Genomic DNA, 13,172 nt, shown 5'->3' with positions numbered 1-13,172 from the left:
CTCTTAAGATTGCCGAAATTCTCTTAGCTTGGGATCTTGAACACATGACATTTTATATATTTAAAGACTCCATTTTACTTTTTGAAGTTAAATTGGATTTAAGCTTTGACTTATACTAATAGGAAGACTAATTGTAATTTATTTCTAAATTTTATATTTAAATTTAACCTGGTTTCCCTTATCGATATATTTTATTTCGCTGTCATCACTAACTGAAAAAGCTCTTGAGTTTTGAGCTTGCAAGTCTATAAGCTTTTTTTATCGCTGCCTACAAGTGAAAGCTTCCATTTCGAAAATGTAACGGATTAACCAAATTTGAATATAAGGAAATAAGAATTTTTAAAGCAGGAAAATGTAAAAAATGTTTCTAACGTTTTTGTAACATATTAAAAAAACAAGTTTTTCTTTGTATTATAGTTACTTCGCATTCTTATAATTGACAAATTTTTTTTAACTCACCAAGTCAATATCTTATTTTAAACCATGCCCAACCCAAAGTTGCATATAGAATTGACATAAAGCAAAACTGGGCGGGTGTTGTCACTACTGCACTGTTGCCGCCCAAATAACCTTTCCCATCCGATTGCACCAATTAAATAAAATATATATAATTATTACCTACGCTCACTGGCAACTCTCATGACGCCTTATCAATAGCGTCAATGTCGCCAAATACAAACAAAATCCAGTGACAACAACAGTTTGTATCGGAACAATCTAATAAAAGTAAATGCAGGCCACTGAATGGATTTTGAGGGGTGGAGAAACTAAACAAAGGGGTTAAGAGTATATAAGCTAAATAAACAACATGACTCATTTTGTTTTCTTTATATGCAAGGTAAACAAAATAATGGTTAAGTAATCAATGCCATTTGTATTCATTTATATGTTAAAATCCCCTTTTGGTGCGCCACTGTGTGCCAATCAGCTCAATTAACCAGGCATGATAATAAATGATACTTCCTTTCTTTATCCACATAAAAAAAATGTTATTGATTTTATTATAGATAACTAAAACACTTTGTACATAAATAAGAATTTAACATGCTTATAAAAATTCAATAATATATATGTGGCATATTTTTCTTTATCATGAAAACTTCCTCAATATTCCTCAATTTTGTTTAGTGTTTGGAAATCTTCCACGGCACATTTGCCACGATTTCCAATTGGATTTGCATGTAAACAATTTAATAATGTTTTGATTTTTGCTTAAATCACGTCCCACGTGAAATGATTGTTGCATGCCCGACTCAATTTCCTCCTCTATTTTTTCCCGCTTCTATTCCGCCTGCGTTGAGTTGATAATAATTCCAGTTCGGTTTTGTTTACATGCCCCCGTAATGCTGTTCGTAATAAATAAATCAGTTCCCCTAAACGTTTTCCGCAGCAATTTCGACCAACAGGCTTTTGTAATTATGACATAAAAAGAGAATAAGCGGCGAACAATTTGGCCATGTCGAAATTCCGCATGAGCTACAGGATATGATTTATGAAGTGATCTGCACTAAATCATCCATTGAGTGCAGTCTCGTGAGTTGGAGCATAGTTTACGATATATTGCCTAGGGCTGTCAACACGGCGTATGCGTAATATTTTCTAGGAGCATGCAAATCAAGAATGACTTAGGATATTCAAATTGTGTGCTAAGTCGAGAGTTATGAGACACAAGTATTTAGCGTAGGTGACTCAGCTCCTGTTTAATAGCACACTTTTACCTGCGCACACCTGGCGTATACGTGATTTTTACCCAAATTGCAGTTTTCGGTTAAAAAATGTAACATTTAGCAGTTTTGTATGTTATTTATATCAACCTGCAAGTGCTGCCCCCGAATTAAGATGTCAACCGCATATCCTTTAAATTACCCACGAAGCTAAGCTATCCCAACAGCCCAGGGCTGTTCATGAATATGCAAGTAGGGGATCTAGAGTAACACCAGTGCCGGTCCGCGGTGCGTGCGCCTGGAAGTACATACTTTCGATACTAGATGGTGTTATTTGCTACTTTTTGCACCGCAACGCTTTTCATTCTAGCATGCCAGCCAGCAATTAGATAACTGCCAATGCAATTTTTCCAACTCAGGCCGTGTGTGTGTGTGTGTGTGTGTGAGTGGTGTGCTACTATTATTTTATTTGAACGATCGGCTGGCCAACGCACGAATCACAGGCGAGGCGTGGACATATTGATATGAATTTATATATGCTGGCACATAGTGTGCGTGCACCCAACTGGTTTAAGCCAAATTCCGAGTTTTAATTTAAGCGACAACCACAAACGAATGGAACGGAACGACAAGCAAACGCTTCTGGGGTTCGGCTGGCTTTGCTTTGGGTTCACTTCGATAACCGACGACAGTCAGTCAACTATGTTATCGATAGGCTTACGATCTTACGATCGTATGTGCTTCCCAACACTCGCGGCGAAAAAACAGTTCTCGAGCGTCGCTCAGTCGATCAACAACGGAAGTCGCAGGCACGCAAACGTACAAACGTACATTTCGGTGATTGACAAAGTACAAAATAAGAAATCGAATTAACAAAAAATAAAAAAAAGAAACGTAACAAAGCGCTTGAGAAGCAACGGCTCCAACTAATTAAACAGCGGATCGGAATCTTAACGGCTATCGGGTGTGCTTGTGCGAGTGCGTGTGTTACACTTGGTTTTGGCTCATTAAAAGTGCAAATTGTTAACGAGAATTTTGCCAGCCTCTCAAAGGTAAAACAGCCAATTTCCTTTTACGATTCTTTTTTTTTCCCCTCGTACATCGCATCGCTCCCAGGCGGCCAATTTTCCTTACCAAGACTGTGTGTGCGTGTGTGTGTGTGGATCGATGTATTAATTAATGCCAGAGCAAAAAGGAAAAAAAAGTTCTTGGTGAAGAGTTGCTCCTGAAGACAGTCATGTGACAGGCACAACGCTCTTCAAGTCTTCAAGTGACCACCAGGCATTAAATTCATAAAAAAAAACACGCAAAGAAATTAGTTAGTGTCGCTTTATGATCTATTACTATGTTTATAATGACGGAAGTCACTGCTTTGATCGAGAAACTTAAAAGGAAAGGAAAATACTGTGCTTTCCAACTGTGTCATATTTTCTCGCTGTGCATTTAGTAGCTAACAACTGGCACTTCGAATGGTAGAGGAGATCTGAAAAGGGGACGGGAAAATGATAGATGCACTTGTTGTGGGGTCCAGAATCCAGAGTTGTATCCATTGGTCGTCAAGTGGGTTTCCTCCGAGGAAACTAGGAGCAATGTACAAAAAAGTGTGACGGTTGATTAGCTGGTTTGATCATCGTTAGGATCATTAGGAATGCCTTAACAACTCTATATTAACGAACGGACTGCGGAGTCTAAATAAAGATGTTCGATCCATTGAAATAGCCATACGGTATCAATCCAACGAGTTTAGCATGATTGCAAGTTGGTTTTAACTTGGCTAGAAGGCAATAGTGGCTTATTATTGGTTTTAATTTATAAACAGAGCCACTGAGATTTATTAACTTTGGTTTTTTCACACATCGCCATATCATTATTTATCCATTTTTCATTGGATTACCACATGACTGGCAGAAGTCTCGAGTAATTTGAGTGGCTCATAAGCAAAAACGGTTTGATTAGAACTTGTTTGATCACACACCGCCGGTCTTTTGAGCTGGCATTTTTTGTTAAGAACTTTTATGGTCTTATAATTGTCTTATGCTCGAGAAAGACTGGAATTATCAGTACCATATGTAAACAAACTATTTACGAGGGTTCGGAACATGACAGAATGCCTTCTGGACTAAGAAAATCAAATTTCGGGTTTGATTGCTATTTGACTCTTTGACTTTGACCCAATTAATTATTCGAAAGGCAGCACAGAACATATTATTGCTATTTATATTATTTTGAGTGCCCATCTGGGCTTTATTTCTGACAACTGGAGGCCTAATAGTACTTAAAATACCTTCACCGAACCTTTTTCGCCACTCAAATCAAATGTCAAATAATCCCTTCCTCAACCTTCGGTGACTCACCCCGAAATGGGACCGATTCCGAATTTTGTCAACCAGGCGGAGTTGCAATCCAGCTGTGCGAAGGCTTAATTGATTGAACGTGCGTTTCATACCAATTTTCGCCATACGCAATGTGGTATCCGTATCCGTAGTTAGAGCTCGCTTAATGCCCACTAGCCGCCTAAATCTAGTCACTAGTCTGGCCGTATCTGAATGTCTTTCGAGTGTTATCAGGCGATCAATTGCCTTCGGCATGGCGATCGATCAACCGACGTGTCGCCGGGACTAATGAACATTTGTAAGCCGAAAATAAACGATAAACAAATCGACAGAACTGAAAACTAGCCGCAAATTACTCTGAATACAAACTTATATACACGATCCTCGACATTGGCTCGATTTTGAGGTTAAGTCCCCTCAAAATCACATGCTTCGATTATTTTTCTTTGCAGGGGGTCAGGTCAGTCTAAAAACAGACTTCTTGCGAAATTTACGACTTAGGCTCGCGTTTCAAGTTGAATTTTTATTGCATTTTTATTGATTGTATGTATTGCACAAACGAAGCAACGAAATTCGAAAATTGAAATTGAAAATAAGTTGAATAATTGCACGCTAACGGCGTAAATGGAATTGAATGGAGTGAAATGGATTGGAATGAATTCCGGCCGAGAATCAATTTATATATGTTCGCTTCGCATATCTAGTAGAAATCCGGAGAATTCTTGTTTCAATTTGGAGCGGCTTCTTGTGAGTTTGTTTGTTCGCTTTTTGAGGAAGCGCCGGGCACTCACCAGTAATTGAAACCTATAATTATGGCAGTCTCGTAGCAAACATACATACATATATGTATTCAGAAGATGGCATTTCCAAATACGGCTGACATAACTCTCAATTGATGTCTCAATACGAGGGAAAGATCGTCATTGGCTGACTAACCGCTTAATTATGTTTAAATGTTTAAACGATTCGAATGTGGCGCATTTTTGGCATGCCCATTAAGTTGATGTAGCTATTTGTTGCTACCGGTGTTTAACATGCTGTCTCCGCCTGTCACTCATGCCCGCTTCTATGCCCGTCTCTTTCGCCCCGCCCTGTTGCCGTCTCTCTCGCTGATTGACAGCCGGGACATTCGGAATATTTGTTTGGGATCTCCTGATGATCGCAAATGTCACTTTTGATTAGCAACGACGACAATGATCACAATTTGCCATGGGGCCAAGCTGAACGTTCGGGAAAAGCGATTTGAATGCTGATCACTGCGATTGACTTTGATGGATCGCAGAGCTCAAGGATGCAAGATGTCTGATTTAACTTGGTCTCAATTAGGAATTGTATATCTAGCTTCCAAGGATTCAAATCGAAGCATCCACCATTCCATTGCATTCTTTATTTATCAGGGACAAGTAAGTTAATATGTTTTGGGGATCGATCCATATCTCAACAGGATAAATCGAGTTCACTTAATTCAACACCTTACCAGCAGCTAAGTATCTCACAGATATCCATCTCTTCTGCTGCTCAAAATATTAATAGATACCGATCTATGTAAATTTGCTGGCCAACAGCTTTAATTGTAGACTGCTCACAACCTGTATCCTTATCTGCGATCATAATGACACACTAATTGCGCTATCTGCCATCGTGAGTTGTTGCAAACTCGCAATTTGCATGGCCAGTCACGCCGAGGCTCAGAACTTCCCTAAATGGCCAGCGATACGATGCTATGTATAATATGCAAAGACCTCCCTACAATTACTCATTATTTTTAAAGCAATATATTTATATTCTCTGCGGGCGTGTGGTTGACTCGGCTTTGGCCTGTTATCAGAGGCATGAATGAACTCGCGATCGATCGATGTTAATACCCTCCATCCAAAAAGCGAGTTGACATTTGGAAGATTTCGGGTTTCGTGCTGCCGTTTAATAAATGTTTTCATAATACTAATTAAAATTAAACAAGAACCTGTTTGCCAGTGTTGCCACCGAAGCGAAAATCATTTAAATGACAATAAAAGCATAAAATCGTTTAAAATATTACGTATACGCCTCGTCTGTCTCCTGCTGTCTTATTGCTTATTTATGCGCCCGAGATGGAAACAAATTGCACTCGTAATTGCGCTTAAGTGGCCCAAAAGCTGCCTTCGATCACGAGCAGCGAATTCATTGAAAACCCATCGAGCAGACGAGACAAATATGCGGGGAACTACGATGATGATGATGATTTTGAGTGGACCCTCAATTGTGTTCTATAAATAAAAAATACCCACAGACAGCACCATTCCATCCTCAATTGTCTCAATTCGTTGTGTCAGTGTTTCAATATTTCGCTATTTCAGTGTGATGTAGATCTACAATTGCATTTAGCAAATTTGCGGGTAATTACAGATAGATAATTGCCCGCACTTTGAGGGCGTCCGCCTGGAGTTCCAACCACCCACCACCCCCACCTGAATGTCGTTTGGCATTGTTTATGGAGTGTCGGCGTATAAATAGCACGGCATACAAATCGCACATTAATCGGCAGTGCGATCATTAACATGCTAATGGCCGTCTAAAGCGATCGTTTTCGATGTAATCGAAGTCAAGAGTCTGGCGAATTCTCAGATCCACTTGGATGAGTCCAAAATCGAGCTGAATCGAGCTACTTGAACAAATGATCGCCGAACTATGTGGACTTGAACGGGTTTCCAAACGGATCTTTGTCTTTTTTTGCGAAGGCTTTTTTGGCATGCTGCTTAAACGATCATCGTTTTTCTGGCCATAAAACTTGTTCATATCTTTAAAAAATAACTTAATTTTTTTATGTGCCCAATTTGTCTTCCCATTCTTAAGCCAGGAAATATATGTTTATACTTTATCAGATTTAATTTATATATTTGTTCTCACTAATTAAGTGCTGCATGACACGCATTTATATTAATCTTTATGCTATATTATATGCATTTTAGCTCTTCTTGATTAACTTTGCAATAACAATAAAAAGTCAAGCTTACATCTACTGTTCAATATTAAAGCGTTCTCTTAACCAGTCAGGTTGATCTTGTTCGGCAGCTTTTCGTTCACTTTCGGCCATGCTCAACCGCAAAATAATTTTGGTAGCTGATCTTCAGTTAACCCACTCGGTGTACCCAAGTGATCGTCCCACTTGCGAATTTCGACTGCTTTTTCTATGAAGTGGAAAGCGAAACCAGCCACACTTGTTTATAGGGTTTCTGTGTGCTTTGTTTATAAGTTGGCCAGGCCATGTTTAACTTTAGATGGATTTATTTTTAGCCCGCTCATTCCACTTGAATTATTGTCTAAACGTGTCCGAAAACAATGGCAAAGGCCACGCAAATATGTAAATAATAAAAAAATGTGCGAGCTTCGCTTCTGCTATTTGGAATTCTTTCACAAAGCGTCGACAATTTGTCGGCTGTCTTATCTTGAAGGGCTTAAGGCGTGTCGGTGCCCAAAAAAACAGAAAAAAAAAACCACAAAACGGCGAAGACATTGTCAAGTTGTCCAACAAGTTGTGTATCCAGGGGAAATGATAACCGAATTTTGTTGAATATTGTGATAATTTTTGCCAGCCATGGGAATTTGGGCAAGCATGTGTACACTGTAGAAAACCACTATTTTATATTAATTATTTGATTAAAACTTTGTTCTTAGTGTAAAAGCTTTGTTTTGTTGCAAGGAATTGCCCTGCATAAATTGTTAATTAAACAATCGTGTTAAACCATCGATCGTAAATCAGTTCAATTCGACTGATTAGCCAGCGATTAGATTTCATAATAGCCTGATTGGCACTCTGTCTCAATGTGATTCATGTTTACAATATTATTATAATATTATAAAAGTCGCACGCAAAAAACTTTCAATGGAAAATAGATAATATTTCTGTTTTGTTTATTGCGGGTTGTATTTTATTATCTGCCTAGAATGTTTTGCTGTATTTATTATTCGTTTTATTTATGCACTCTTTGGTTTATTATTTTGTAGGGCTCCCAACGCCTGGCTGATTGAGTTTTCCGTGGCGGCTGTTGATCAGGAAAGCCGCCTGGATGCGTTTCTGCTTTGATCGGCTGTGCTTCGCAACCAAGCGGCCAGCCCAAAACTCCAACAGCAATGCACCACACAGCAGCGGCACTGTAGATGCACCACCACGTCCAGCGGATGTAGATGTAGCCACTGTTCCAGCAGCACCACAATCACCACTGCAACAGCCAGTTAGTAATCTGTTCTATGCCGACTACCAGAAGCTGCAGCCGGCGATAATCGATCGGGACTGGGAGCGGGACAGAGATACAGATACAGATACCAGGAGCGAGGCCAAGCCACCGGACATTGGGGAGCACATAGAACCCGTAGAGCAGCAGAGACAGATACACACACAGATACAGTCGCCGGCAGAGATACAGATACAGATACCCCCGCCGCCCCCTGCCCAGTCGTCACAGCAGCGCTATCGCCGGCACAGCAGTGCCGAAGATCGCAATCTGAACACGAGGCGAAACGATTCGAATACTACGGAGGCGTTACGAAAAGCAGCCAGTATGCAGCAGGAGCCGAACGCCAACTATCAGTTCCCAACCGACTTGGGTCTGGTGAGCATCGTCAACAATAATAATAACACAAACACCCATCCGAGTGGATCCAACAGCGGCAGCAACAACAACAGCAATATCAACAATAATCTGGTGGGTGGCATTGTGACCTTGCCGGCGGCTGGTGGTCTCATAGGTCTGGAGCATACGGCGTCGGGTCTGCGACTGATACCAGCACCGCCTACCCACTCGGATGTGCTGACCCACACGCTGATCTATGGCACACCGCCCTCGGGCGCCCAGCAATTGAACCAGGATCCCCGAACCCTTCTGCACCAACAGGAGCTGCAGCTGCAGCAGCGCTATCAGCAATTGCAGCAGCTTCAGGCGCAGACGCAGGGCCTGTACACCAGCCAAGGAAGTCCGGTGCTGTACCACCAACCCAGTCCGGGATCGAGTCAACCGGTGGCGATACCCGGTGCCACTTGCCATTCGCCCACGCAACTGCAGCCGCCCACCACGCTGAACCTGCAGCAGCAGATGCAGAGTCTGCGGATCTCGGGATGCACGCCCAGCGGTTCGGGTGGCTCGGCCACGCCCTCGCCGGTGGGCCTGGTGGATCCGAACTTCATAGTGAGCAACTATGTGGCCGCCTCGCCGCAGGAGGAGCGCTTCATCCAGATCATTCAGGCCAAGGAGCTCAAGATACAGGAAATGCAAAGGGCCCTCCAGTTCAAGGACAACGAAATAGCCGAGCTCAAGTCCCACTTGGACAAATTCCAGAGTGTGTTCCCCTTCAGCCGCAGCAGTGCGGCCGGATGTGCGGGCACGGGCGGAGCATCGGGATCTGGAGCCGGCGGAAGTGGCGGCAGTGGTCTCAGCACCGCCACAGGTGCCACCCGCAAGTCGGGACAGAATTTCCAGAGGCAGAGGGCATTGGGTATCTCCGCCGAGCCACAGAGCGAGTCCTCACTGCTCCTCGAGCACGTCAGCTTTCCCAAATACGACAAGGATGAGCGGTGAGTGCTTTGACTCATTTATCCATAGAAGGGTTTATGTATTATTCATACACACATTGTATATATTGATATTTGTTTACTTTATGATGCTCAGCAACATGGCGCGTGATCAGTGATACTATGTAAATTTAATCATTACTTTCACTTTGTGTGCTTAGTACTTCTCTGCCTTTTATCTTATATTATTATATTCTAATCAATGGCTTAAGTAAGCATGTTTGCTTTACTCCAAGAGAGAATTTTGACAGTTTGGCTTGTAGAAATCATAACACTTTGGCTTTCCTTGCACAGTAGAATCAGTAGAAACCTAATCGCGCCGCCCAGATTAGCCCTGCATTATAGCAATCCCAATACGGATGTACAAAGTTTACACTAGATGCTATATAGCCGAAACGATAACGATCGGAATAGGCGTCATTGCGCCGATCTTAATCATATATTGGGAGCAGCGCCCTGTCGCCTGTCGTCGGTTGCTTGTGTCGCCTGCCACAAAATGCGTTTATTAAAATTGAGTTGGGGTGACAGGCGGGGTTGCACCAGCCACCACCACCCACCTCCCCTTGCCAATCCGCCCAATGGCCTTGGACAGTGTCAGTACTCGGATATAAAAGTCCGTATGAAAATATAAGCCACATATATGATTTGCAACCCACAAAGAGGCTGCCAATTGGCAGCCAACTCACGCTACGTTGCGTCACATTCGTTTCATTCTGTGGCGAATTTTTTAAGACACTTTTTTCTGTGTGTGTATTTTTCGATCATGCAAAATTCGTTGCAGTTACTCCGAACTACATACCTATATGCCCATATACCCATATAATTAAGCGAGTATAAAATTAAATCTGCGAAAATGCGTGGGCGGATCTTTCGGCTCCGCGCTTTTCACACCCTGGCCACTGGAAGTCGTTGATCTTGGCCAGCTTTCCCCACTTTGTCTGCTGCAAAACATATGAAAACATAAATATTTATTCTTTAGCTATGTGGCGCTGTTTCCTGAATGCCTTTCAATAATACACTGGGGCATGTGCGATCACAGATCATTTAAATGGCGACACGCGCTGTCCAAAAACCGCTGATCCACATTTCTGACTAATTTTTATGAGCTATAACTTAATTTTATTGTGTTTTGTATGCTATCAGAGATATTTACTTTTTATACGCGAAAAATTCCATTTAAAATATTTTCCAGAATTTTCCCATCGTTGCGGATAAGCTGAAATAAATATATTTAAATTATCATTGTGTTTGGCATAAACAAACAAATGTATATTTCCTATTTTAAATGGGTTTTTTTTTAATAATTGAAAGCTTTGTGGCGAACATTTTTCTAAAAATAACAATTTCTTCTTTTGTGATTTTATTTAAACAAACAATTAATTACAGGGAGTTCAAGGCTATGCCATAAAATAGGAATATTAAAAAATTAAATAAAGTGAATAGCCGTACTATTGGTGTAATTTCAAAGACCTGAATGCCAAAATTATATGCGATATACATTTATTTCTTATATTTATCTTCAGTTTTTACACGGAGCTGGTTTAGATTAATCTGAATCGGACGCTAAGTAATGCGGCAAATTTGTTTAAATCGTCCAATTTTTATGACCCCAAGCTGTTGACACAATCACAAAAAATCGCCGGCAAATTCGCGAAATTCAATTGCATTCAAACATTTTACTTGCCAAAAAGGTTGGTAGAGGGGGGCGAGAAGGGGTCCCATAGACTTTGCATTTCGGAGCCGGCCAATTGAGGTCCATTTTATCTCTGGCCAAAATCTGTGCCGACGGCGTCGCTTGTGTGTGCAACAGGACATTTTTTGACACTTGCATGGCATAAATCAAAAGCGCCGTAGGCCTCCACCTCGGCTTTATATATATGTATATATATCGTGTATATATATCTGAGAGATCGGGATTGAGACTGAGGTTGGTCCGAGTACTTTTGTGGCCATTTACACCACGCAACTGTCGCTTGTTGGCTTTCAACGGGGCCATCTAATAAATAATGCCAGAAAATTGTGCGAAATCGCCATCACAGTGGAATTTCCAGGAGGGGTGGCGTCATGTGGGCAGTGGCGTGCCTGGCAGGGGGTATTTTGTTAGAACTTGCTACATGTTGCACATACATGTGTTCGCGGTCAAGATGGCAAGCAAACAGTTTGTGGGTCAGGCAATTATAATGCTAATTAGAGCAGTGCTAGATTGAGAGAATAATAAACTGCTATTGAAGTATTAAGATGATCGTGTACATATGAAATGAGCTATTTTTCTTATGCTTATTAATTAATATATAAATAATTGCAGTTTTGGAAGCTGTTAGCATGTAATAAATCAATAGAAAATACAAAAATTAGGCACTCACATTTCTAGACAAGGAAAACCCAAGGAAGTCAGTCATTATGCACTTATAACGGCAGCTAGCTACTAACTATTATTTAATTTGTATAACAACATCAAATTGGCGTGCAGAGATTTTCTTTTCGCAGCCGAATCCCGATAAGTCTCCACCTCTTTGCCAAACATGCCTTGATTGCCATCTCACAGATAGTTAACCGTCTCACACATGGATATACACATGTGTACATAGATATAGATTGAGCCAAATATCAAGCCCCACCCAAAATAGCTCACTTTGCCGCTTCCATTGGCGCTGGCAATTCTATGCGCAATTTCCATTTTCAATTCCCCCGCCGAGACGCCAGTTGGCTTTTATTGTCAACTGCTCTTAGCCGCTAAGTATTTGCACTTTCAATTTGGTTTGCCAGTCAGCCGCCAACTGAACGCACCCGCATCCGCAGGAGATCTCTCTGGGGACAGACTCCGCGTATTTCTGAGGTGCAGCCAATTTCATTCCATGCCTTGGCACACATTTCAAATTCAATTTACGCACGAATATAGCCATATGAATGGTTATAGCTTCCGACAACTGGAACGCTCGAGCGATCCGGCCCGTAGGTCTAATGGAAGCTATTAATTGTTTTGGCTCGTACACGCAGTGGCACCACTGGGAGCACTTGCAACACTCGCACCACTGGCACCACCGCCATTGTGCCACGCATGTGCGTGGTGCTGCAGCCAAAGAAAATGTTAATTTAGGCATATAAAAAGTGCTCCGCTGGCAAAACCCCACGGGGCTGACACCATCGAGCGACCCACCGCCTCGGGCGAATCGTCTACACTTGAAAAATATGTTATAAAAAAGGACTTAAAACTAATCTAAAGTTACTAAATCAACAGTCCCGAATTGTCATTATAAGATATGTGCAAAAGATCTGCTCAAGATTGGGATTGTTCTACGATTTATATGGTTTTTAAGGATATTCTTATACACATCTTCTTATCACATCTAAATTTCTCTGAGTGTCTGCGCCTCCTTCTTCTTTGGTTTCAACTCCATTATTAAAACTAGTTTCGATTTGTGGGGCGCTGAAATCTAATACTTCACCATGGCAGAAAACTTGAGTACAGATTGTCGCTTCCCAGACTCACTGGTCGTGACTAGGGTATCGATTAGACATGATTTGGTTTTTTTCGCATTTTATTATTTTTCATTAAATTTTAATTGTGAGTGTTATGCAGTGTACCCGAAAATACCGCAAAGATACATGACTACCCGCCAAACGGGCGCC

The 13,172-nt window shown here is 41.4% G+C and overlaps 1 protein-coding gene across 2 annotated transcripts in view; it reads left to right on the top strand.

The window, feature by feature from the left end:
- Nucleotides 1-13,172, top strand: part of LOC6613265 (cGMP-dependent protein kinase, isozyme 2 forms cD4/T1/T3A/T3B) — a 29,523-nt gene that overhangs the window by 3,196 nt on the left and 13,155 nt on the right. The window contains exons 1-2 of one of the 2 annotated variants that reach the window (XM_032713822.1): nucleotides 2,466-2,716; nucleotides 7,982-9,545. In XM_032713822.1, coding sequence (XP_032569713.1) covers nucleotides 8,044-9,545 — 1,502 coding nt within the window. In that variant the 5' untranslated portion in view covers nucleotides 2,466-2,716; nucleotides 7,982-8,043. Of the gene's footprint in view, nucleotides 1-2,465; nucleotides 2,717-7,981; nucleotides 9,546-13,172 lie in introns of those variants that run through there. The other variant, XM_032713821.1, reaches the window with a different exon arrangement.

The sequence above is a fragment of the Drosophila sechellia genome, chromosome 2L, assembly GCF_004382195.2.
Source record: "Drosophila sechellia strain sech25 chromosome 2L, ASM438219v1, whole genome shotgun sequence".
NCBI lineage: Eukaryota > Metazoa > Arthropoda > Insecta > Diptera > Drosophilidae > Drosophila > Drosophila sechellia.
This window is presented reverse-complemented; position numbering and strand designations above follow the sequence as displayed.